General features: G+C 51.7%; 9 protein-coding genes across 9 annotated transcripts; 5 read left to right on the top strand and 4 right to left on the bottom strand.

The window, feature by feature from the left end:
* Positions 1 to 659: 659 nt before the first annotated feature.
* N7498_010082 (uncharacterized protein) lies at positions 660 to 2170 on the top strand (the record flags this gene model as incomplete). The annotated part of the gene is made up of 2 exons (XM_058457138.1): positions 660 to 788; positions 887 to 2170. 2 exons carry the CDS (start codon positions 660 to 662, stop codon positions 2168 to 2170), a joined length of 1413 nt encoding a protein of 470 aa, XP_058304037.1.
* A 604-nt stretch (positions 2171 to 2774) lies between these two features.
* Positions 2775 to 5060, bottom strand: N7498_010083 (uncharacterized protein; the record flags this gene model as incomplete). The annotated part of the gene is made up of 9 exons (XM_058457139.1): positions 2775 to 2805; positions 2877 to 2981; positions 3041 to 3133; positions 4019 to 4195; positions 4252 to 4282; positions 4545 to 4560; positions 4604 to 4634; positions 4700 to 4789; positions 5017 to 5060. The coding sequence occupies 9 exons, from the start codon at positions 5058 to 5060 to the stop codon at positions 2775 to 2777; spliced, it is 618 nt and encodes a 205-aa protein (XP_058304038.1).
* Positions 5061 to 6739: 1679 nt separating this feature from the next.
* Positions 6740 to 7808, bottom strand: N7498_010084 (putative bZIP transcription factor (MetR); the record flags this gene model as incomplete). The annotated part of the gene is made up of 2 exons (XM_058457140.1): positions 6740 to 7314; positions 7520 to 7808. The coding sequence occupies 2 exons, from the start codon at positions 7806 to 7808 to the stop codon at positions 6740 to 6742; spliced, it is 864 nt and encodes a 287-aa protein (XP_058304039.1).
* A 1415-nt stretch (positions 7809 to 9223) lies between these two features.
* N7498_010085 (CENP-N/CHL4 family protein) lies at positions 9224 to 10675 on the top strand (the record flags this gene model as incomplete). The annotated part of the gene is made up of 1 exon (XM_058457141.1): positions 9224 to 10675. One exon carries the CDS (start codon positions 9224 to 9226, stop codon positions 10673 to 10675), a length of 1452 nt encoding a protein of 483 aa, XP_058304040.1.
* Positions 10676 to 11048: 373 nt separating this feature from the next.
* N7498_010086 (RING finger domain protein) lies at positions 11049 to 12360 on the bottom strand (the record flags this gene model as incomplete). Its single annotated transcript, XM_058457142.1, has 6 exons — positions 11049 to 11128; positions 11219 to 11346; positions 11402 to 11637; positions 11711 to 11772; positions 11859 to 12025; positions 12086 to 12360. 6 exons carry the CDS (start codon positions 12358 to 12360, stop codon positions 11049 to 11051), a joined length of 948 nt encoding a protein of 315 aa, XP_058304041.1.
* A 763-nt stretch (positions 12361 to 13123) lies between these two features.
* On the bottom strand, positions 13124 to 13650 carry N7498_010087 (GFA family protein; the record flags this gene model as incomplete). Its single annotated transcript, XM_058457143.1, has 2 exons — positions 13124 to 13435; positions 13495 to 13650. The coding sequence occupies 2 exons, from the start codon at positions 13648 to 13650 to the stop codon at positions 13124 to 13126; spliced, it is 468 nt and encodes a 155-aa protein (XP_058304042.1).
* Positions 13651 to 14096: 446 nt separating this feature from the next.
* N7498_010088 (trafficking protein particle complex subunit 13) lies at positions 14097 to 15367 on the top strand (the record flags this gene model as incomplete). The annotated part of the gene is made up of 5 exons (XM_058457144.1): positions 14097 to 14163; positions 14233 to 14239; positions 14288 to 14411; positions 14471 to 14989; positions 15083 to 15367. 5 exons carry the CDS (start codon positions 14097 to 14099, stop codon positions 15365 to 15367), a joined length of 1002 nt encoding a protein of 333 aa, XP_058304043.1.
* A 2709-nt stretch (positions 15368 to 18076) lies between these two features.
* Positions 18077 to 21575, top strand: N7498_010089 (dDENN domain protein; the record flags this gene model as incomplete). The annotated part of the gene is made up of 3 exons (XM_058457145.1): positions 18077 to 18719; positions 18796 to 21372; positions 21424 to 21575. 3 exons carry the CDS (start codon positions 18077 to 18079, stop codon positions 21573 to 21575), a joined length of 3372 nt encoding a protein of 1123 aa, XP_058304044.1.
* A 1823-nt stretch (positions 21576 to 23398) lies between these two features.
* N7498_010090 (type I 3-dehydroquinate dehydratase) lies at positions 23399 to 25546 on the top strand (the record flags this gene model as incomplete). The annotated part of the gene is made up of 1 exon (XM_058457146.1): positions 23399 to 25546. One exon carries the CDS (start codon positions 23399 to 23401, stop codon positions 25544 to 25546), a length of 2148 nt encoding a protein of 715 aa, XP_058304045.1.
* Between the last annotated feature and the right edge of the window lie 126 nt (positions 25547 to 25672).

A 25672-nucleotide genomic window follows, 5' to 3' on the forward strand; every position in this document is an offset into this window, starting at 1 on the left:
TCATATGAATCCCATTGTTTATTAACATTTTCCGTAATTTCTTACTATTCTCGTTTCCGATTGGCCCTCGCTCTCGCTCTCGTAAACCAAGCTGACACGCGCCCCTGAACCTCGGCTGCAATAGGCTGCATGTCTAACATCCTAGATGGGGGGCTGAGGGTGTGAACATGCAACATAGAATGCATGTACGTCATGACCGGAATGGAAATTCAGTTTACAAATCGAGAAAGATTGGAGATGCCGACTCATCGGACTTCTGGGATCGAGACACAATAGTTTTGATGAGACAACAGGGGCAGAATCTCCACACGTGACGATGACTAATTGCGCAGCATCACGGTGCGAAACCACTTTACAATCAACGAATTCGGGGACTCAACGATGTGCTTCATGTGGCTAATAAAGGTTAGAAGCGGCGAACGGCATAATAAATTTGCCCGGTGATGTAGAACCAATGAAGGGACGCCGATCGTGACCGATCAAAATGCCAAGTATTCAAGACCATGTCTTTGCCCCAACGGACAGGGGATTTTCGCGTACCCATTTTTGCAGAGCACATACCAACCCGCTGCTCGTTCTTGGCCCCACGTAGCCTGGCCTGATGGTCTACTGTACATAGCGGCATTGTTCACCTAGTGTTTGCACTCGGCATCGCAATCATGGAGAAGACCCAGTCCGGCCGACCGAGGACGGTCGCTGTTGTGGGCACGGGCATGGCGGGCCTGACCACCGCGCATCTATTACACCAGGACCCTGAGAGGCGATATGAAGTCACACTACTCGAGAAGGTAAGTTGATATCTGAGCTTTCCCCTTCCCATGAATGATTCTGCTCGTCGGGGCATTCAAAGGAGTGTAATATATGGCTGGACTGACACACAGTCCAGCGCCAACAAATCTCACTCAGCGCGGAGTCAATCTCAGTTCCTTCCAAGGATGAGAACAATTCGGCCATTTGGGCTGATGTGCCCATGCGTGCCTTTGCGGGTGGATTCTATCAGAATCTGATTCGCATGTATGACTATCTGGCTGTCAAGTACCATGCACAGCCATTCCTCTTCAGCTTTACCAGACTGCCACGGCCTCAACAGGCCTCATTAGCAACTTCATACATCCCCGGACCACAGATGGTCTATGCGTCTAATTTTCATCAAATACCACCGGTACCGCGCACAGTGGACTTGATTAACTGGCTTGTGGGGGCAGTATATGCCGTGGCCTGCTATGTCTGGTTCACCTTCTGCTGCTTCTTCATTGCGCCTTTTGAAGAAGACCCGCAAACGGGAGCGCCCAGCGAAACTCTTGATCACTACTTACGTCGCATTTGGCTTCCGCAAACCTACGTGGTCAACTACCTGCTTCCTCTCATCTCAAGTGTATGCACCTGCTCACACCAAGAGCTCTTATGCTTTCCAGCATCCGATATTCTGGCATACAAGCGACGTACCCATCGCCAGCAACACTTTGTTGTGACAGCTGGTGTCCAGTCTGTTCAGCAGAAGCTTCTGCAGGACATAGACGTTCGTCTCGGCGTAAACTTGACCCATGTCACTCCTCAAAAGGAAGGCGTTCAGATCGCATACTCTACGCCGGATGGACAGACGGCAACAGAACATTTTGACTTCGTCGTCCTCGCCATCTCCCCAGATGCAGCCGCATCGTTGTTCTCCCCAATAAACTCCCAGCTTTCCGCCATCCCAACAACAACCGTGGAGACGATCGCACACACCGATGAAACAACCATTGTCCCGATGCTGCGCGCGACATCTTCACTGTCACTCAAGAACCGCAAATCCGGCTTCAGCTCTCCAACACAACGAATCCACTTCTTCTCAAACGATTCCATCACCGAAGCAGTGCACGAACAACCCAACTCCATCCTCGTCACCACCAACCCTCTCTTCCCTCTCGACAAGTCGAAAATCATTCGCTCGGCGAGTTTCATCCGCGTGCTTCGCAGTCCTCGAAGTCGCATGATCATCAACTCGATATTCCGAGATCGCAGCCAGCGCAAGGTCTCCCCTGAAACTTGGCGCAGCGGTGACAACGGTGTTTACTTAGCAGGTGGCTGGTGCTGGGATGGAATGGTTCTGCTCGAGGGATGCATCGTTTCTGCAATGCGGGTCGCTGCTGATCTCGGTGTCACTGTACCATGGGAAGGTATCGATTAGTGATAGATCTATTAATACGGTAACCCTTTGAAGCTCTTGATGCTCATCGAGCGGGGCTTTCGTTGCATATCTTTGTTTTACCCGTGACCGTGTGCATGTTGTTTGGTATATGTCTACGCATTGCTAGGCTCCTACCATCGCATCGCGGTCTTTAGATATATCTTTCGGTGGAACATATTATAATTACATATAATAAAGTGCATAGAATATGGATTTCACGATGAGATGACCCGTTGACAACGGCAGATATCAGTCCTTTGGACAGGGGTAGGCTTTTCGCTAGTAAAAACGCCATAAAAGCTTCTCTAATCCTGGATAGTCTTGGGCACATACAAAATACTATTTTCACTTTCACACTGAGAGTGTTGAGCCGAAGATATCGACGGGATGCAGGAGCCACAGCCAACCTCATAAATATTGCCCATCATTACACTGATGGTCTACGGCCGACGTTCATTGACACTACACACAATACACTAGCATAGCACAGGTGATTCTCTGCAACAATCAATTCAAACACTATCAGATAACTCACTTGCCAAAGTCACCGGTCAAATTCTACCCAGCTAACCCTCCTTCAACCGCAATTAGGAGCCTGCACAGGTCAGAGGTACCCCGCTACATGGTAGCGCGCACTAGTTCAAAAGAATTAATCATCTCTCCGTGGAAAGGCTCTGGGAAGCAGAATGTTTGGCAGGTCACTTACGCAGATATTAGGACCAGTGGGGTTCGACTCGGGGGGACAAATGTTCGTACCCAAGCAGCAGCCAGGAAGGGGTCCAATAGTGATACACGACGTGCCAATTGGGCACTGCCAATTATTAGTATCGAATTTGTGGTTTTGTGGAATGGTAGTATGTAATGACTTACGCATATTCCTGCCACGGCGCAGAATGGTTCGTCTGCTGCGCACTGCAGGCAGATTCCGCCAATACATGCTCCTCCTCCGGGTCCTGGAGCACACTATATTCCCTTAGTAAAGTCTCGAAACGGATGACGGGGGGTGAGCAGCTCCTACCGCGTTGAAGCACTGTCCGCAACTGACTATGCTCGTTGCCAAGTCCGCACAGACTCCATCGCAGCAGGCCGGATTGACACCGGTGCAAGTAGGAGTCGTGCAAGATCCACAGAAATATATGTTTGACGATAAATCTTGACATGTTGAGTTGCAACACCCGGGTATGACACCGAGGCATGGAGTGGCAGTGCAAGAGCCGCAGTGGTCGACGCTGGTGCTGAGATCTGTACAGACTCCTGAACAACAAGCAGGAAGGACACCGGTGCAAGTAGGAGTCGTGCAAGATCCACAGTGGTTTATGTCTGTCGATAAATCTGTACATGTTGAATTGCAACACCCGGGTGTGACACCGAGACACGGAGTGGCAGTACAAGAGCCGCAGTGGTCGACGCTGGTGCTGAGATCTGTGCAGACTCCTGAACAACAAGCCGGAATGACACCAGTACAAGCTGGTGCGGCGCAGGAACCGCAGTGGTCGACATTAGAAGTAATGTCAGTGCAGCTTCCAGAGCAGCAAGTAGATGTCGTTCCTAAGCACTAGATTGTTTCACCTTGTCAGCATATGAACAGCAAAATGGCAGAGATGATATTTACAGCGAGGCCGCAGATTCCGCAGTTAGTATCGCTGGAAGCCAAGTCGACACATGACGAAGAGCAGCATGCGGGATCAACACCCACGCAGGGTAGTGAGAGACAAGCTTCACAATGGTTCGGGTTGGAGCTCAGGTCAACGCAGGTTCCCAAGCAGCATGCTGGCTGGACTCCAACACACTAGTAAAGTGAACCATGTCAGTGAATTGACTTGACATCTCTCGGGATACGTCACTTACTGTTGTGGTACAAGATCCACAGTGGTCCAAATCTGACGCGAGGTCGGTACATAGGCCAGTGCAACACGCAGGTGTGACTCCCGAGCAGGGGGTCGCATTGCAGGCGCCGCAATGAGCAACACTCGAAGCAAGGTCTGCACAAACTCCTGAACAACAGGCTGGTTCCGTACCCGAGCACTAGAACGAGTTATATATTGAATGAAAAATGCCAATTAAGAGAAGGACAGACTTACCCTGATACCGCAAAGCCCACAGTCGCTGATACTGGAAGTCAAATCAGCGCACATGCCACTACAGCAAGCTGGCAGCAATCCGGTACACTGTTTACATTCAATTGTCAGCTCAGTTTCACCTGACGACTTTAAGAAGAGTTGACTGACTGGTGCCGCAGTGCATGATCCACAGTGAGTAAGACTCAAGGCTAGATCAAAGCAGTGCCCTGAACAACATGCAGGGTTTAGGCCGATACACTAGCTGCCGATTAGAACCGTAATATAAACAGCTGAAGGGGCAGGAAGGGGCTTACAGGAGCCGCGGTGCAGCTTCCGCAGTTAGTTATCGAGGACACCAGATCGGTACAAGTACCGAAGCAGCAAGCAGGCGAAATTCCAGTGCACTAGGCACGGATAGGGTTAGCAAATTATTTGGATGGGGAGTTTGAATCTCAAGTTTTTAACCCACCGGTGGGACACCACAGGCACCGCAATCAACGAGACTGGAACCATGGTCAACGCAAATTCCTGAGCAGCAGCCAGGAATTTGCCCCTCACACTATATGGCATCAGAGACAGCAGTAGAAGATATCAAGATCCAGATATAACCATACATTGACACCACAGCTTCCGCAGTTTGTTGTACTCGATGAGGTATCCGCACAGAAAAAGCCGCAACATTGCTCACCAACTGCGCACTGCAGCGGGAAGGCGATGTCAGTAAATTGGAGACAGGATAGTATAGTAATTGATGGTATGATGGCATGATGGCATGGCAGTACTTACATGCTTCCATGGCAACCACGATGCACATTCAAAATCTGTTCCATGAGTCGCTCCAGCACTCGGACTAACCACCGTCACGGACACGTTCAAAGGCTTTGCCTGAGCATGGTTGATGATCACGATGCCTGAGACCGGATCAGACCTTGCCTTATATACTGTCGGTAACGATGGTAATCTGGGGTGGGGAGGAAAGAAATCTTCAATTTGTCTCACCAAAAGCAAGGAGAATGAAGATAGGCAGCCTTGCCATGTTGGAAGATGACAGGCTCGAGACTATATCAATAGGATTCCAGATGAGATCAATCGTGCGTGAAGCGTATGAGATTCTGTGCTTAATAAAGTTAAAACTCTAGGCTATCATTGAGAACTATCAAGCTTAAGTGTTATAGGTAGTCACCCATAAAGGTTTGTCCACATGAAAATCTCGGTAGGAGATGGTGTGTACAATGGGTATTTTGTGTCAACTCATTGTGACACTCATCTGCAAGTGTCCGGATTTCGGTTATATAAACGATCAACCATCGAGTTTTAGGTTATCGCGGCTCGCTTCTTCAGTCGACTCGGTCCCCGTGTCGGCGTAACGCAACGGTCTCTACTTGCAAATGAGGGGCAAATCAGCTAGCATTTCAAAAGCATGCTCTGATTTTGTGTTAAAGTGATTCAACCGCATGAACAGTTGCGTGGGCGTTGCACGAATACCAATACTTGCCACCGTCTATTTGACCGAAAAGATATTGCAGGCAATTGACGAGTATTCCACATCTGAAGGTTTAGGGGGAACGCGCAACAATCCATTCGATTCCAAGAATTACCACAGTCAGTAATGAAAGCTCCAAGCCACTTGGTCCCGCAAATATTCCCAGAATGAATTAGAAGAAGGGGGTGTTCCCCTGCCGCATAAGCACTTTATGCTACCTCGCCCCACGTCGAATGCCACAGTAGCAAGAGCTAAATTGGTGCCACCTCAAACTTTGCTTGAATTTAGATTTCCTTCAATGTCGCTTTCTTCTAGAATACAAAAGAAACCGTACTCGGGATCAGCAAACCATGGTGGTCACAAAAGTGGAGAAGTTGGAACCTGTGCCACTGCGTACGAAAGGATTGGATGAACGATCTCGTTCATGGTGACCTAAGACCACCTAAGACCTGAACAGAACATATCCTACTTGGTCGCAACCGAGTAAAACTATCCGACTTTGACTGCACGGCGGAAATCGGAACAAATTACGAAGCTTGCATGGCTCCATACGGCAGAATACTCAATAGCAACGAGACGGACCAAATCGGATTCACTTTCGATTAGTATAAATACAATCTTTGAGGCTGGGTGGTTGAACAAGGCATCATGGGAGTCACCTAGTTCTAGCTCTTTTGGTAATTAAGAGTCCACAAAGGACATTGAGACTCTTCTCTTTTACTCAGGCCAGAGCCAGTCTACAACCCTATGAACTAAGTCAATGTTGTAGATATAAAAGTGGTTGTCTATTCAAACACTGCACTGTAATCATCATCACTCATGGTCTGTTTCCATCCCCGATCTGCAGAAATTACCAACGGTAGCTCTGGCTGGGAAAAATAAACAAGATCGCTCAAAACATTACTAACAAGAAGCAGAAGACTGGACTTCATAAGCAGCAGGGGATAAGAGTAACATGTAATCAGACAGCGGCGACTCTTTTTTTTGGTAGTTTTAGTCCTTTTTTTACTATCTATTGGCACTGCTTTACGCACTGGTGCCAACGCCGTGCTTAGACTCGAGAGGACTTGACTCGGCCTTTTGGGATGCCATGAAGGCCTTGAACATGTCGGAGATGGCCTTCTCGGCGTGCTCGTCGCGCTTTTCGTTGCCGTTCTTCTCCATGATCAAGCCGCGGAGCCAGTGGTTCTCGAGCTCCAGCTGGGACACGCGAGCCTCGAGAGCGTCGTTCTTGTCGTTGCTTTCCTTGAGGCTGCGCTCCAGAGCCTGCTCACGCATCTTCTTCTTGACGCGGAAGCGGGCGCTGGCTGCGGTGTTCCGCCGACGCTTATCCTCCTCGGCGATGTTTCGTGCGGCTTCCTCGGCGCTAGCCTGAGTGGACTTTTGGGTGTGTTTGCGCTTGGGGCCAGCAGCAGCAGCGGACATGTTGGGGGCCGGGGCGGGGGCGACAGCCACGGGTGCAGCCGGCGCAGGAGCAGCGTAAGGCCCAACCTGCGGCACGGAGGGGGCATTCTGGTAGGACGTGTTCGGAACGGGCATGGGTTGGGAGTTGACGCCATTGAGGTCAGTTTGGAAGTCGGTGATATTGTCCAATCCATCTGCTGAAAATCAGTTAGCATCAAATTCCGTAAAAGAGCATACACATAGTCGCATCGCATGTTGGGTGACCCGATGTAGGCTGCACCAGTCCCGGTATACCAAGGCCGCCCTCTCACGTGAAGTGGCGCGATAGCAGAGGGGGCGCACATCATACTAGGGCCAACTAGCGATGCGACCAGTAGAAACAAAAAGCACCCTTCAACTTACCATTTAAGAAGTCCAAGAACTTCATATCCGCGTTTTGTGTCTGGTCCTCCGACTCGACCTGTGCGTCCTTGTCCTCCACGCCATCGAATGTAGGCAGATCCAAGTTGGCGAACTTGTCGAAATCGAAGAACTCGGCATTGGTGAACAAAGCCAACTCATCGTCGAAGTTGACGGTGTTCTGTTGCTGCTGCTGTTGCTGCAGAGCCTGGTCGTAGGGTGAGGGGATCGTGTTCAGATCATCGAGGTATTGGGAGAAGTTCGGCGGGCGGCGCCCGTTGAAGTTGGCCATAGCGAAGACCTGTCAACTCGGGTTGACTCGAAAAACCGAGAGATCAAGTCGCGTTTCTTTTTTTTTTGCGGGAACAATGAGGGTTCCGCGTTCACGGTGGGCGATTCGACGTGGCCCGGGCGTGCCGGATGCGGCTCTTGACCGAGGCGAAGTAGATTTTGGGAGCCCTGGTGAAGCGAGCGGGTTCGGTCGTAGAGTTCAAAACACAATTCCGACGATGTCGAGATGGAATCGAATGTGAGGGGGGTAGATGGAGAAGGGAAGAGGGTTGAGTTGGTTGGGGCCACAAGTGGGTTTTTTTCTTGGGGCTTCAGGTGGTTTGCAGGTGGGGGCTTACCCCCCGAAGAGGGGTGATGAATAATCTCGCCTTGTTTTTCAGATCCTCAATGGGGGCGTTTCTCTATGATTCATGTGCTGACGGCATTATTAATCACAACATAACTTCTCCTCAAATGTCTCGCATTCATGTCAATTTTCGCAGCCATTGTTCTACAAACGCCCAAGTCGCACAGCCGATACCACCTACCGGAGGCTCATTTTCTGGCGGCCGAGAATCGGAGGCAACCCACTTGGTACCCACATCGGATTATTCCTCTACAGTACAGTACAGTAAATGAGGGCATGGTGGCATTCGCACATACTGCAATCCATCGCTTCTCCTTACTCTGCCCTCTCGTTCCTTGTAGTTGAACTATGGTACCATGAAGACGCATGGCAGCATTTCTAGCGACAAAGCGCGGCTCCTTGCCTTGACACGGCGAACTCGGTTGCTGCTGCTGCTGCTGCTGTGATTGGTGGATGTTAAAGCCCGCATTTGTCAGCGTAAGAAACAGCCAAATCGGGGTTAAGTCATCTCGGAGTCATCGTTAAGTTTCCTGATTCTCCCGACGAAGTCGGGCATTATTAAGCACCCTGATGCGGCAACTCTTAACGCGGGGAGGCATGAGAACAATGTGGAAGGAATGAAAGATTAAAGTGACTGTCTGCTGTTTGCAGGGAGTACTGCATGCCATGCGCTCAACGTACGGGTTCAATCTCGCTTCAACTAGTGGGTCCCGTAATCCCGTAACGTGCAACATGTGGCATTGAATGCTGCCCAGGTTGCCTTGGGATAATGCCATAAATTATGAGAGTTATAAGAGTCTTTGGCGATACCGCAGGATGTGTCTATGTCATAAATTGATGTACCCAATGGAACAATAGGATCAGAACATTGAACCCTTGACGCTATGGGACTCTAAATTAAGGATGCACGTGATCCTTATCTACACGTGACCTTGTTGATGCCTCAACGCGTGAATTCAGACTGAAGAGAAACAATGCGACGAGTTCACCCCTCACCTATCAAGTTATGCGATCCCGCTAGTTGATGCACGAGTGATTGTCTCGCTATCGAGAAATCTTCGTCGCCTACCATGGCGCGCCTCAAATCTGTCCGAGCGCCAACAACAGCCAGTCTCCCAAACAACCTCCGCATTCCCTCATCCACTCCCTCACTCGCAAAGACTCTCGGCAAGCTATCGCGACAAGCGCTACTGGAGCTCGCTTTAACATGGCTTGACGACCGGAATATCGCATCGTTTCCGCCATATTTACAACCCGACGAAACCAATGGCGACGAAGACACTCTGCCATACCCCGCCGCCGAAACTGTTGAAGAGGTTCGCCAAGCATACGAGGGCCTGCAGGATAGAAAGGGCGGAAAGCGTGAAGTTCTCGAGCGCATTCTCGAGGGCGATTGGCGACATGGCATTTCATTGCGACAGCTCGCAATGGCCGACCTCCGTTACATGGACGACCACCCGGCCAGTTTGCGATGGACCGCGCTCGAGCTCAGTCGTATCGACGCGAGGAAAAATGCGACCGAGAAAGTCACACCAGATGACTGGTCGGGTAACGTCCCACGCACACAAGCTTCAACCTTCGTGAAAGCTCTCCAACATGAGATTGCCCCGTTGGTAAAGGCACACTACCACTTAGCCCGCTCATCCACTCTCCCTCTTACACTCTTACGAATCTTCATCATTGACTCGCCCTACCAATCACCTCGACAGACACCCGAGGTCTTCGCCGACTCCTCGCGTGTAGTCTATGTCGCATTCCCCGACAGCTGTCCCTTCGTCTATACCTCCATCACCGCAACAACGGGCTCCAAACCGGCTGGTCCCACGACAAGCTCCGTGGCAACGGACCCCCGCAGCCTACAACGCCTGGTGCGCGATGCGATTCCTAAGGCGCTCTCACGTCCGCAGGAACGATATACCTTGAAGCCAACATCATTAGCCGCTAAGAATCTCCCAACTCTTCTTGCACTCCGTGGTCCCGGCCGGTCAACCGCGGCGAATGGCGCATTTAGCATCTTTGCAGACTCTGCTATTGAAGGAAGTCCATTGGATCCGCGTCCCGCAAACACGGTCTCTGCAGAAGAGCACGTGCGCAGTGGCAAGACGATGATCGAAGACAAAGAGAACGAGATCAGCGCCGAGCAATCGATTGAATCTTCAACAAAACGCAAGTCGGCGGATAGCAACCCGAGCATAATGTCACCGACGTCGAAAAAACGGCGCTTGGCTGTAGACTCTCGCTTTGGAACAGCGGGGGGATCACTAGCACCAGCACCGTTGGATCGTCTGGACGTTCGACTTCTGGATCAGCCTGTTCCCGACGACGAGGAGGATTATGGAAGCAGCTCTACTTTGCCTGCAGTGTCACTCACGTTCACTGGGTCGGATGTCATCGGCGGCATTCGCAAGCTTGCTGAGCTCGGTATAGTTGATCCCGAGCGAATGCCATCGTGGATGACGGGTGAAGAAGGCGTTAGTATGGCGGTTGTTCGTGGGGGGAATCGACTTCGGAAAGATGTTTAACTTGGCATCCTCGTTGGCTTGGCCGATTGTATTTCATGCGGCGTCTGGTTTTTGGATCCTTTTGGTGGTCTTTGCTATGATACCCCATTCTCAGCATCCTTGGCAATGAAGATATCAATCATATTATGAGCTTCTCCAGTTAGACTTGAGCCAAACAGCTTGGTTTTAAAGATAACATCTAAAGGTGAAAATCAAATAAAATTGCGAATAAAAATAGAATTCTCGTAACAAAGCATGATAGTCACGTAGGGTATCAGGGTATCTTTGAATTTGAAACGCCCTTCTCGAACCTCAACTGCGTCATTGTCACCAGTAGCCACCATGCCCAGCATCTGAAACCATCGTGGGAATGTCACTAATTGAAAGCAAGGTCCTAGTAGCGGTTAAAAGCACCACGCTGCGCATAAGAGGACGACCATCGGACAGTTGATCGAGGCGAGTAGACGGAAAAGTCTGTTGAAAGATGATCACGGTTAGCAACTGCAACTAGAAGGCCCAATGGAATTTTGGGGATGGGGGTGAGCTACAGGGACGGTTTCATACCACGTTCTCCTGACAAGCCGAATTGCTGCGCTACGTTGACGTAGCCTTCGTCGTTGCGTTTGCCGGAGGCCTTCAGAGCTTGGATGTCGATGTCATTGTCATTGTCTTCGTAGCCCCACGGGGTACGACTGTGGCAGCCTATTAGTTGTCTGAAGGCGTGAAATTTGTAGTGTTCAGACTTACCAGTAAACGCAGCGAACACCCCTGTTGCTTGTTGTTGCAGCCCATTGTTCGAAGCATTTCTTATGGATGTTGTTTCCGCACGCGGCCTTGCACCAGATAATGTCTTCATTGGGTTCGAACTCCATGAAGCAGACGGGACAGTCGCCTTCCACGGGCTTGCGCTTGCCATCCTTGTCTTCTGCGTTGATGCCCTCGATCCGGCTGAGAGGGGAGTCCTGGTACATCTCTCGGAGCTCCTATTTGGGCGAAGAGGTTAGATTCCCTGAGCACTGGCGATAATGTGTTTGCAGGTTCAGCCATGCCACTTACCGAGGACAGGAAAGCAAGTTGGTACTGGAGGTGGGCAGCCGCTTTGAAGGCATGGAGAAGGACTTGATAGGCCATTAATAAGAATATCATAGCTAATGATAATTGATACGCCATAAGGAAAAAAGGGAAAGACTTGTTGAAAACTCACCGTAGCAGATGTGCTTGCACTGGTTGCCTTTCCGTCCATCGGGACAATCGCAGGCCGGCTCTTTCCCGATGACAACTTTGTAGATGTTGCCAGTTGACCCGACAATGTCGAACGAAAACTCTGGACATTCCTCTGTGCCACTCACAGTGTGGCCACTTACGTACATCCTGGGTACAATATGTTAGCTCAAAAGGACCACGCAGGTAGGTATCGTGGAATGTGCAAACCTTGTCCGGCGGATTCGTTCCAGTCGCTCCAGGTACGATTGTGGAGGCTCTTTTCGCCATCTGCGTGCTCGGCGTTCATTGTTCTTGGGAGAATTCTGGCTCTGAGGAGTCTGAGCTCGTGGTTTCTTTGCGCTTGTAGGTGCATCATCCGTCAAATCAATGGCCTCGACGTCAGGACGCGGGCCTGTCTGAGTGGTGGCCTTTCTCTTCCGTGGGTTCACGGGGGACGACTGGGTACCCTGGCTCTTCATAACCCGGTATGTCTGTGAAGCCATGTTTGGCGCTCGTGGAGTACGAGTACGAGGCTTGGCAGTCGAAGCATTCATTGTGACGGCTTCGTTCCATCAACCCTTACTTACTCGGGTCGTGGGTCTGCCAGTGGCAAAGGTACAAAAGCGAAGGGGGATTTTCAAATCCGCTTAATGAGAAAAAAGAAAAAAGGTTCAAGAAGTGCAAGTCCGAGATGAGGCAGCTGTTTTCATTGATCAAACGCCCAGATGAAGTGATCTACGAAGTGACGTCACACGCAGTCTTCACGAATGCAGAGGACGAAAATCGATTCACCGGGGCAGAATCTCAGCAACAAAGCTCTTGGGTTTCCGGATGTCTAATGAAAGACAGATGTAGGAGGAAGAATGAAGGGGAAGGTACGGGGTAAACGCGGTCGTCTGCATTGTTAGTCAGCGTCCCTGTCACTCCACCTATTACCGAAGTATACGCAGTTCTCCTGTTCAAAAGACCTCATGAGATTGGTATTCCTTGATCGCAAATTATCTACATATACTTTTTGGAAATATGTATCAGGCTCGCTAACGTGTACCGCAATTCATCATTCTGGCTGGGTATGGTGTATTCTAGGTCTTGGCAGTATGGTCGAACTCAGGTGTTGGTACCTTATACTGATCTCAATTCCTAGGGTTGCCATCAACTCCCCATTTATATCAATTCGCTTTCAGTTTGCGTCAACTGTGTAACTTTTCAGGCCAGACTTTCAAAGCGCAAGTCCAGATCTCAGCCGTTCAACGAGTACAAATTGGCCTATTCAACTTTAGACGGAGCAAAAGCCTCCATGACTTCACTTCTCACAGTCCCCTCAACAGGAACAATCCACTCTCTCCGATTCTTACAATAAACCTCAGCCTGGGGCGCCCAATTCTCTCTTGAAGGCCCCAAATCCATCGTCCCGGACGTAATGGCGACCACTTCTGCAGCGGACGGATCCGAGTCTCTGCTGGTGAACAACGGCGAGCTGCAGTTGGAGCAGAATTTCCGAGAGGTAGTATTTCCTGACTCCGTGTTGCTGTCTTCGTAAACTTTGAGGACATCCTCTCCGGATATGATGCGTAGTTGCTACATGCCGTTAGTTTCAACGAGTTAGATAGTTTCGAGGGTTGCGATAGAGAACTTACGTCTTTTCGATAGAGTGCATTGGCCATAAAGGTGGATCCTGTCACTTTGCGACAGTTATCACAGTGGCAAAGCAGTCTCATTTTGGGGGGCCCCGTCACCTCGTATTGGACTCTCTGGCAGAGACAACTGCCCTTTATGACGCTAGCGGTAGACATAGGGTTGAGAAGAATAGGGGGAAATATAGAAAGTCGGCTCAACGAGTAGTTGACTGTTTGAGAGAAACCTGTATTCCTTACGTCAAAGCTCGGCGGGGAAAGGTCAGCCGGGGCGCGGCATGGATCTAGATAGGGAAATGTCAAAGACTACAAATGACTCACGGACTGCATTTCACTTTGCATATCACGCGAGACTTCGAGAGCCTTCCAGCTATATCCACCCATGGCAGATGTACTATGTATACATTGGTCGCCTGGGCGTTTGGCGGGTTTGGTGGGTTTGCACTGTTTGGCGGGGAAGCTTCGCTATCGCTATCGGGTCGCTGCGAGACAGCTGCCTCCATCAAGATCATCAAGATGACTCGTTGAGAAGCTGCAACGCCCATAGGGACTGCAGTACACGAATAACACCACTCGCCAAGTCCCTCCGAATCCCTATCTTAATAATGGCACGCCCACGAGCGGCCTCGGGCGCGGATGCCTCGAAGGAACCTCATGCGGTCTCTCTTAAAGGTATTCATGCAATTCAACAGTCTACTAGCAGACCGGACAGAGAAGGCTGACAATGATTCTATTTTATAGTCCTACGGTAGGAAGAATAGCCCGTACCAATCGATTAGTCCCTAACGTCTCCCAGTCTCTCGCGACCTTCGCTGTCTTATCAATCCCCTCTCCCCGCGGCCAACACGAAGATATCACCAAAGGCCTCTTTAAGCCACCCATCCACAGAATCCGATCCTCAATTCATCCTCACCCCTAATGTGCGCATCCCGCCTTCAAGCTACTTATTAGAGTGCCATCTCGCTAACAATGGGAATAGCTCACTCTTCCCCCAGCATTCGGATCAGTCTACGTCGGAGAAACCTTTGCCTGCACCCTCAGCGCAAACAATGAAATTGCCAGCGAAGAGACAGGACGAGCCGTGACATCGGTGCGAATCGTGGCGGAAATGCAAACCCCTTCCTCCGTCGCAACTCTGGAACTCGACCCCGCTGGTGACGCGGCCCAGACGGACGGACTCCAGACTGGCGAGTCCCTCCAAAAGATCGTGAGGTACGATCTCAAGGAGGAAGGAAACCATATCCTAGCTGTTAGCGTCAGCTATTCGGAGACTAGACTCGGCCAGGATTCTCAGGCGGCTAGCAACAGAGTCCGGACCTTCCGCAAGCTGTACCAGTTCGTCGCGCAGCCGTGTCTCAGTGTACGAACCAAGGCATCCGAACTTCCTCCGTTGGAGGTAGATAACAAGTCGCTGGGCCCTTATGGGAAAACGCGTTTACTCCGCTTTGCCCTGGAGGCGCAGCTAGAAAACGTGGGAGATGGCGCGGTCGTGGTCAAGGTAAGCATATTGTCTTCCCGTCTTGTATACTAGCAACGAGAATGCCCCACGAAACACCAACAAGGATATAAAGCTTATCTGACGTTTCAATAGCAAACAAGGTTGAATCCCAAAGCACCGTTCAAATCCCAATCGCTTAATTGGGACACAACTGAAAACGAGTCCACACCACCAACCCTAAGCCCGCGCGACGTGTTACAGGTTGCATTCTTAGTGGAACAAGAAGAAGGTCGACAGGAGGGCCTCGAAAGTCTACAAAAAGATCTGAAGCAGGACGGCCGCGCCACTCTGGGCCAATTATCGATTGAGTGGCGCGGTGCCATGGGCGACAAGGGGTTCCTCACAACGGGCAATCTGATGAGCAGAAAACGCACCTGAAACACGGTGTGAGCCTAATGGGTTGCCCCCGCTGCTGTACAACTGCCATACCAACCGAGTCACTGGTGCATACAGCCGCCTTGGTTGCAGGACACAAGCGTACTATCCGCAGGGATCATGCCGCAAGGTCGGCTTCTAGTCCTTAGTACATAATCGAAACTATATTCCGATCAAGTTCTATGTCTAGAGAGGCTTTCTCAAACTAGCGCTCGAACTCCACTGTAGGGAAAGTAATCTACCGAGCCGCACCCCGGAACTGTTCCGGCGCCACCGGCATGGGGAATACAGGGGAGCGGAAGGCAGCTTTGCGTGCAGCTCGTGCGTCTGACGATATGTGTTACGCAGCAGCCACGCACTCGAGCATGGACCTCCGAAAACCGGTTTCTTTCTCCCGGAAGCCGCAGGTTGTTCTAGATGCGAAGACAGAAAATTTGTCCGATGCTGTAATTTTTTGCTATCTTTGTGCGATGTCAGTCGCAAAGTTGAGTCATTTGTAGTTGGGTATGTATACAGCAGAAGTCACCAGTGGTCGCACTCGATCGACCAGTAAAGTGGTCGAGGATGTTGTTGGAAGAGTCTAGGCCCGGCTCTTCCCATCACTGATAAACCAGGGATCCATCCCCCCGGGCCTAGTTTTCAGCTCTTGTCTAGACCGGACTCCAAGGACTGTCTAGATGCGCAGGGTATTCTCCACGGCCTAATCAGGCTAATAATAGGGTTAACTCTACACGACGCTAGGGCTCTATGGCCCGTCTGGATACATGGCACGAGGTCTCGATGCCGAAAGCCCTTGTCCACCGCCTCTTTGGGATCGTCCCTGGGCTAAGCGGGGATTATGCAGGTTGGGATAACCTTGCCGTAGCTTTTGTGTCGTATGCAAATGCTCCAAAAGGGCAATTTGAGCATCGATACCTGACACCCGACATGTAAGGTTCTGCTGCACCCCTCAGCCTGGTTTTACGGTGGCGGGCTGAGGGCGTCATTCGTGATTTGGCCAATCGTTGGACTCCGATAAAAAGTTCCGCCGACATATAGAAAATAAATGGTCAAAAGTGGTGTGCTGGCTGTATGATGAGGGTTGTCCTCCATTACAACAGTGTATACATGTACCTTAGTGTACCTAGATACAGTGTACACGTTCCTGAAAGTTTGAAATTCGCGCCCCTCTGCTCCACACGCGCTGCGTTCGGCAGCGATCGGCTCCCCCAGAGGCACAGACCGTATACGCTCCACTTTTGACTCCTGACTCAAGGTGCGACATCGTCCACGGGGTCTTCTTGAGATCCGTGACTGTAGATTAAGGTGGATATCAAAAACGTAAGTTCTCCATGTCGACCATGGAATCGAATCGATCACCCTCGTCCGACTGTATAATTCGTGCAAACATCCGTATAGCCATAGATATGCTATCAATGCATCGGGACCCCCCGACAATTTGCCTATGGGGGATAGACCTGAAATGATGGTTACATACCAAGCCCCGGGGGCAGTTTCCAGGCGATAAAAATAACTTTTGAAATGCCATTGCACAATACGGGCACCGAGTGATCAGCGACCCTAGCAGCGCCATGTCTCACGAATGTCAGTTCAGGACAAAAGTCTGCCCCTATAACATTCTTGGCCATGAGAATCACCGTTGAAGGATCATCATGCTAGTACGTGCCCGATGCCCTTTCTGGGTTGATGGACTCGTCAACCATGGATCTCGGGCATCTGGCCCTGGGCCTAATGTCCCCGTAGCCGACGGTTCGCCCGAACGGTTGGACGGATTGCAACGAGAACACCAAGTGAGCCGAACACCGGTGTGCGATGATCCCCACCACCGATCTTTCTCCTAGTTCGAATCGTTCACTGTTTTATGTTGCGCAGTGGAGACGTCGCGGAGATTGCACTTCCTTGGGTTGGGGGATCCTCAGAGCTTAGAAGAACAGTTAAAAGCCCACGAACGGAGAGCAAGATGCTCCCAGTCAGGTGAAAAGGGCAAGTAACCCGGAAATCCATTTTAAATCATTCAGTGATGGTGCATATTGGCTGCATTTAAAGCCGCAGGGCGCAGCAGGGCCAGGCTCTTGTGCATACACGGGGCCGCCGGGGTTCTTTCGTTTCCTTGCGCACAAGGCTCCGGAGGGATACATCCTGAGACTGGGATTCGAGCGCTCATCTCTCATTGGGTATATCTTCAAAGCGAAGAGCAGTGGGGAAGTCGTTCAGTGCGTGCGCAGAGAAGTTGGCCTGTGCAGCGCCCGCTAAAGTAGGCACCTTACCAACTAGTAATCGCATTACACTGCGGCCTACGCAACCATCCGCTTCCGTGAATAAAAAGAAATGAGAATTCAAGCTCAGCCTAGCATTGTGAATGAACGAATACCTTTTAATTAATTTCTTTTGAATTTAATTTTTTTTCCATTGTGTGGTTCAATTGACAGAAGCCTATCCGTCTCCCCTTTTTTCTCCGTCACCGAAAGTACATATGTACATACGACATCAAACCCACCCCAAAATTGATCTTCACTCCCCCTCGCCCCTCCCTCGTCCCGAAATTCCCCTGTCCCCGTCCTTCTCTTCTGACGGCTCCTCAGACCTCCCACAACCTCCCTGATCTCTCACTGTCTGATTGAATGCGGTCGGAGTCCTGCGATTGATGTGGTGACAACGGCTGGTAGAAATTGACCAGTCCGGGTAAATTGGTTGACTGCGATAGAGCCCCCGATGCCTTCGACCAGCGCTACAAGCTCCCCGGAGGGTGTCCCTCTCGCCGACTACTTCTGGATAGCAGGCGTGGACGGATCTGAGATCTTGGACACCTTCCGACGACTGGGCGACGACTATCGCATCAACGGCGCTGCCTCGCCGGGCCCCGCACTCACGGATGCTATCCAGGAAGATGCCGACGCAGAAGAAGAATACAACCCGGAGGGCGCCTCTCGGCCCCCCTCGGCATTATACACGGGCCCTACCCGCCGCACCTCCAACCAGCGATTGTCGACACTCTCCCGGGATTCGGGGCAAACAAATGGTACCGGCAGCAATCGGAGCAGCGTGACCGTCAAGGGTGCGTCGTCGCCCTTACGATCGTCGGCCATGTTTGACGGAGATTTCGATTTCGACCAAGCGTTGTTCAAATTCGCGAATGAGCGTGACACATTCCTGACCGACTTGAGTTTGAGCGCCGGCGCGATCACCCCGAATACCCGCCCTCGATCACGCGTTCGGACACAGAAGATCGTTGCGGAGGATTCGCCGTCCCCTGGAGGGTCGGGTCTGCTCAGATCGGGTATTGGTAGTGTTCGCCGGCACATGGCGTTTCGGGATCTGAACAGTATGAAGAGGCAGCCGTCGATTGCCCGCCAAGGTGAGTCAATTGCTGTGCCCGACGTCCTAACTTGCGCGACGTGGAAATGAGTCGTTAACGGTCAATCGTCTTCCAGCTTCTGTGCGAACGTCTCGGCGACTCAGTAATTACAACTCCGTGATCCCAGTTCCGCAACCGCTCGAGATCTCCCCCTCCATGCACCCGTTGAAGCGACGATTTGAACCCGTTCTGCTCGACCGATACCCCACGCGCGACATGGCAGACGATACCAAGCAGCGCGGTAAATTCCCGGACTACGTCCCAATGTTCGCTTTCCCGAACGATATCAACATCGTGTCCTCCGACGAGCGGCCGCGATCTACCTGGCATGGATTTGCTATGACAACGGAAAATGGTTCCAAGATTCATGCGATCTGCGTGATCATCTGGATTCCCCTGAACCCACAGGCTGCTGATGAGCTTGAGAAGCGTTGTGAGGAATGGCGCAAGGATAACATGACCGACGAGGAGCGGGAACTGGCGGCCAGTCTAGGCGAGAGGCTTGCATCGGAGCGAGCCAAACTGTCGCAGCTTCTTGCTAAACTACCGAACGTGCCCTCGGGTTCCGAATCCCGTGAAAAACTTGAGGATGAGATCAGCGCTGTCGAGGAGAAAATTGGGCTCATGACCGACTTGCTGCGACCTGTGCGACACGGTGCGGCCTCGAAAATTGAGGGTCTCACCGACGGTGATACTGGATTCTGGATTCCCCGTGCCTACGGTATCCTGGGCCGCGAGGCCAACATGACCACCTTCTGGAAGGAATGGCTCAAGGCGATGATCGTGCCCATGACTGAAGGTGGTGTTCAGCGCATCCCGCCAAGCTCACCACGAATGGGTGTTTGGCAACCGCTTGAACGTTATGTCATGAACCTTTGCACTGAGGCCTTCTGCCCGGTCTCTTCGAAGACTCAGGTCGAACTTGCAGTTCGGGAATTGCGGCTTTTCGCGCGACAGGAGGCTTCCAATGAGCTTCCTGGGTCTCGAAACACTGATTTATATGCCCTGTTCAGAACTCTTTCCGTTCCCAACATTGTAATTCTGTTCGAGTATGCTTTGACGGAGTCGCGCATCATCTTCTTGTCCTCTCACACCTCCATGCTTTACCTCGCAACCCGAGCCTTAGTTGATTTGCTGTTCCCCATCCAGTGGGCCGGAGTCCTGATTCCAGTACTTCCCGCTCGTTTGGTCCAGGCTATCGAAGCACCGTGCCCGTATATTGTGGGCATTGAGCGCCGTTATGAGAAGGTCGAGTTGCCAACCGACGACTTCGTGCTGGTGGATCTGGACAATGATATGATTGAAAGCACCATCCGACCTACTCCTCTCCCTCGCCACCAACGCCGCAAGCTCCTGTCCCTCTTGCAAATGGCTGCTCCTCACCATAGTCGCTGCGGCGTTCCAACAGGCCCTCCAGCATATGCGATTGAGACTTACCCCTGGGACACATACTTGACAGAAAGCGGAGCAGCTTACTCCTCAAAAGCTCAGCCCACAAACCTGGCCAAGTATGTCGGTCTCAATTCAAGCGCATTTGGCTCGACCGCCGTGGTTCCAGGTTCCTACCATCCGCCAATATTTAACGCTTTCCTCCATGCCCGCCATGAACACGGATCCTCCTCTCGCGGGTACTCTTCCAGAGGCGCTGATCGGCCAGGAACGAGCTCAACATCCAGGCCCGGTGCCTCTCCTCCTTCGCCTCGGGAGAACTCCTCCCCTACCTCGGGTCACTTCCCCCCTCCCCCGCCTACTCCTTCGTCTCGCAACGATTCCGGAATGGCGTTGCAGGCTTCGTTGCGTGAAAAGCGTTCCGGTCATTTCGATGCCGCGTCTAGAAGAAGCTCGTCTTTTGGAATGACTCGTCGCCCGAGTGCACCGTTCCTTGGACATGCGTCCAACCTTTCAGTCACTACTCTGAACACGGATTACGGTCAAGGGTCAACTTATGCCCCATCCGTATATGCTCAATCCACAATTGCCGCTTCGACTATTGTCCCACAGACCAGCACTCAACATGTCAACAATGCCGAGGGAACCTGCTGGGTGGAAGGACACTACTTCCAGACCCAGCCATGGGATGACAAGTTGATTTGTGCCATCTGTGATGACCGAGCGGAGGAGGGCATGTACAAGTGCCAAGCGTGCAAGTTGACCGTCCACAACCGTTGTGCCTCTCAAGTCTGCCTGGTCTGTGATGCGGCCTTCCATCCTGATCAGATTCGCGCGGCATTCGTGAGATGCTTTGCTAGTTTGTTCTATACTTATAAGAAGTATCTCGTGCCAGCCAGTGGTGAAAAGAAGAAGTCGGGAATGTACTATGTTTTCAATATGGAAGCCTTTAAGAAGAGTCTTCCTAATGAGCATGCTGAGTACATTGCTGTCTTGCAACAGACCCAAGGCTTCAACGAGTTCATCAGTGAGCGAGAGCGGACCAGTCCCAAGGCCAAGGACTCGAAGATGGCTCTGTTCGACGAGATTGTTCTCTCAAAGCGTAATCGTGGCCGCACATCCATCTTTTCTGGCCGTTCGACGACCGACTTCTTGTCAGACACTTCGAATCATCTGTGGCGGACTGCCAGTGCTACCTTCTTCACCCCCAGCAGTCGTAGCCAGCAGAGCCTCTCCGCCGATTACACTCGGGTGGGCACCAGAGGTGAGTTTTGAGCACTTCTTTCAGTAACTCCTTTGCTAACATGTACTTCAGCACCGGCGAAATTGGACACAAGTCTGATGAAAGAACCCCGCATGATCCACGGGGCACCACGGGTGTCCAAGTCGGCAAATACTGCCCGAAGGAAGCCGCTACCCAAGCTGATGAACGGGCTGGCGATCTCTCCGTCCTCGCCGCCGAGTTAATTGGTGTGATTTTTCGATTGACCGTCCGGATAGCCTTCCTAATCACCTGGCCATGAAAGGCCCCTCCTGCATCTGTCTCGACATCTTTTCCTATTCACCTCCTGAAACACCTATCTCGGCTCCGGCTCGGGCTGTATTATCCCAACGGTTGATGATTGGCATGGTTGACCATCTAGTTGACAATGCATGGATGATGCCGGTCGTCTCCACTTGAAATGGGCGGTTGCAACCTGAGAAAGACAGACCGCTGGTCGGACTGAGCTTTTTCGTTCCACCCCTCTTCGATCTGTCAGCGAGAGTGTGTTGTGGTGCTTTTTATCACCGCTGACATACTACTCGCAAGAGCGGATCTCTTGGCAAAATGCCATCTCTGATGACTTTTGGCTTTCATTGGTGGCCTTAATCCGGGCCATCATTGTAAGATACCACCTACGTGTCTCATATTTCTTTTCTATCCCCAACCTGTGCTGATACCAGCCCTCATCCTGGTGAACATCCCCGACCCGTGATCGTCCGACGATCTTAGATTGCGGGCTTTTCTCGTACATAGTGATAACTCCGGCTTGATGCCCGGTGGAGTGAACAAAGCAAAAAGCGCAATGTGGCCTGATATGTCGTTTCATTTTGTCCCATACATCGTTGTGATTTTTTCCATGATCTGCTCTTCCTGCGGCTTCTATTTTGACCTTGTCTTTACCCCCAATACCCCTTGAATCGGCTGGTATTTTTCTCTCGTTTGTTTCCAATACCCCGAGCCGAATTCTTATTCCTGGCCGTTTTTATGCTGAAATGTGACCTATGTCATCTAATTTCGTGTGACATCTGGGCTGTCTATGAAAGAGCTTAACCCGTATGTTGGAGGCTGTATTTGAACCCCGTGGATACGGATGCACCTGGATTGTCCGATCGATACCCAAGAATATATGTATAGGTAATTGAATACTCCTGCGCCAATTGGCCGGTCAGATTTTCCCTACAGAGCTTTTCCCTATCGTATCCACAGTCATGTTCGAGTGACTGGCTTGGTTACGGACCGAGTTGTATCTCGTTCCACATATCTTGTGCAGTGGATAATCCCGGAGTTGGGCCATTGGCTCTGTCTAGCCGTGTTTCTGTTCAAGCCAGAGATTTCCCCCGTATCAGATCTTGGATATGGCAGTGGTGGTCATGTTCGAAGTGACCCCAAGGTTCCGGTGTCTTGACGATGGAACGTAGACATACCCAGGTGACTGTAGTTTTCGCTGCCCAATCTATCAAGCAACACATTCTACACCACAAATCGTTCATTACTTCCTCCTCGGTGCATAATCAATGCCCCCACGGCGACACACATCTATCTCCGCCGTACACGCACTCTGATTGGCGGAGAAACCCAACCCCGTCCATCCCCGCGCGCCCCGGATGAATACGCCTGAGCGCACCGTTTTCCTTGCCATGTCGCACTTCACGGTGGCCACTTACTCGTGCTGTGTCGCAGCCCCTTTAAACGCTATTAGCATATCTGCCGATGAGAGAACTGTTCTGATTCCATACCCTGACACTCATTGAGTCCTTGCGCCTGAACCTAAAGCATTTGCTACCTCGGACAAAAACCCGCTCGACATATGCGCCGAGGGTACTACCTTCTCTGATATTCGATTTCCGCCTTCTTCCTCTTGCGACAGCTCGTTCGGGTTGTCCAAATTTCAGGTCCTTCTTGCGCGACGCGGGGAAAGGTCTTTATACTGGCTTGTTGGGTCTCGCGTGACCCTACATTTCCTTCGGGCTCGTCGTCTGCAGCCCGTCTGCTCAAGTATGAAATCGTCGGCTTGTGCTATGCGATGATGCCTACTGCCCTGCCGCCCATGGCGACGCCGCTACTCAGCGAGACCTCCGTCTCCGCGATGATGCTCAACCAAGCTCCGCTACCCACCTCCACTCCCCATACCAATACCTCCGCCTTGAATGTCGCCTCCAGTCTCTCGTCTATACCAACCTCATCGCCTCAGAGACATGTCGCCCCTCCCGTCTTACCCCCGACCAATACTCCGACTGGAACCATCGTTATCGTCTTCGGGGCCGGGCAAGAACATATAGTGCATATGGTCGCAGAAGTACTCGGCAAACCATGGACCACCGAAACCGCTCTTTCAACTTTGACAAAAGCCAGTGATGCGGTTGTAGCCGGGGTGCTGGCGCAAGACTTAGAGCCGAGCTTGGAGGGAATCGACAGGTCGGCTCTGATCTTGATCAACACCCATTGCGTGGAAGACGGGTCTGCACCCGAGGACCGGCTCACCGAATGCTGTGACTATGAGTTTTTGTATTCGCGCAGCCCGTTCTTACGGCGCGACTTGACACGGGTATTATCTCTCATTCTGGGCCAGACAAGACCGCATGAGGATCTGCGCACGAAGACGAGGACGAATTTCATTTCTACCACTTTTCCCGATGTCCATGCTGCCATGCCGAATTTGGATATCCTGTCCGTTGGCTCAGATGCGGTTGAGATTCGCGTGGATTTGCTGGTTGATCCTGCGAAGGATGGAGCGGAAGCTGGTTCGGTGCCTAGTCTGAAGTACGTGGGTCAGCAATTGATGCTTCTGAGGCAGCATACCGAGCTTCCTATTATTTTCACCACGAGGTGTACCAAGGAAAATGGCAAATTTCCTATGGATGACCCGGAATTGTTCTATAAATACTTGCGAAGGGCGATCCAGTGGGGAGTCGAGTACGTTGATGTCGAGCTGTGGCTTCCCGAGGATATCAGACGGCGCCTGGCTGAAGTTAAAGGCCACAGCATCATCATGTCGGCCTTTCACGATTTTTCAGGGACGTGGAAATGGACGTCCCCGGAAGCACAGCGTATTTTTGACGAAAGCGCCAAGTACGCGGATATCGTGAAGATGATCGCTATGGTTTCGACTATGGAGGAAAACTATGAGCTGGAGTACTTCCGCTCGACGATCAAGAGTCGCGGCCCTGGACCATTGCTCTCGGCAGTGAACATGGGCCAAATGGGCCAGCTCTCGCGTGCGCTCAACACCGTCTTCTCTCCCATCACCCATCCTCTCCTGCCCATGATTGCGGCTCCGGGCCAATTGACTGCCGCGGAGATTAACGAAGCATTGCATATCATGGGCCAACTCCCCAAGCGCGATTTGCACGCGATCGGCTCGTTTAGATCGACGCCTCATTCCATGTTCATGGGGAAATGTCTCAATGAGCTAGGCCTGCAACATAACTTCACCTCCATCGACCGCGGGCCGACGGGGTCTATGGAGTCTGTGCTGAAGCAACCTCAATTTGGTGGTGCTTCAGTCAACCCTCCAATCTCCAGTTCAACTGCATACATCCCCGCCATTAGCGATGCGGCGCGCGCCATCGGCCTCGTAGACACCATCGCTATGGCCGCTCCCGGAGACGGCAGGAACGGCGCCCGCTTCATCGGAGAGAATGCCGCATGGAAGGGTATCCGGGCGACTCTGACTAGAGAGTATGTCCCATCTGCATACCGTGGCCGGGCAGCGATCATCTTGGCTGGATCAGAGACCGACGCATCTGCTGCGATCTTCGCACTCCGCAGCCTCGATGTCGGCGCTATCTACACAGTCGGTTTCAAAGCGAGTGGCCCCCTCGCAGCAGGCTTGGAGCCATTCACGTCAATTCAATCCGTCAAGCTTGTCGAGCAGCCTTTCGTGATCGTCTCGGCTCTACCTCCCGAGAAATCACTACTCGTGCAGCCTCTCCTCCGCCACTACCGCGCCAATGGCCGCTCGTCACCCCCCTCAACACGAGGCAAAGTATACCTGGATCTAACCAGCGGTCCTCGCAAAGGCGACCCGCTAGGTGTAGCAACCAGCGCCGGATGGACAGCGTACGGCTCCGAGGACGTCAGCGCCTGGACGACAGTTGAAACGCTCCGGCTACTAGTCGGGCAGAACGTGCCGTTTGATTTTGTGCGCATGGCATCCGGGCGCCTTCTATTCTAGCATGCAGATGGAACATTTCCAGCGATATTGGCCTTTCATTCGATGCAATAGATGTTGACATCGATTCGAGTTTGGAGTCTGGGATGGATTTCGGGGAGTATATCACTTTTTTTTTCATTGAATGTA

The sequence above is a fragment of the Penicillium cinerascens genome (genome assembly GCF_028974065.1).
Source record: "Penicillium cinerascens strain IBT 15544 chromosome Unknown scaffold_4_segment0_segment1, whole genome shotgun sequence".
NCBI lineage: Eukaryota > Fungi > Ascomycota > Eurotiomycetes > Eurotiales > Aspergillaceae > Penicillium > Penicillium cinerascens.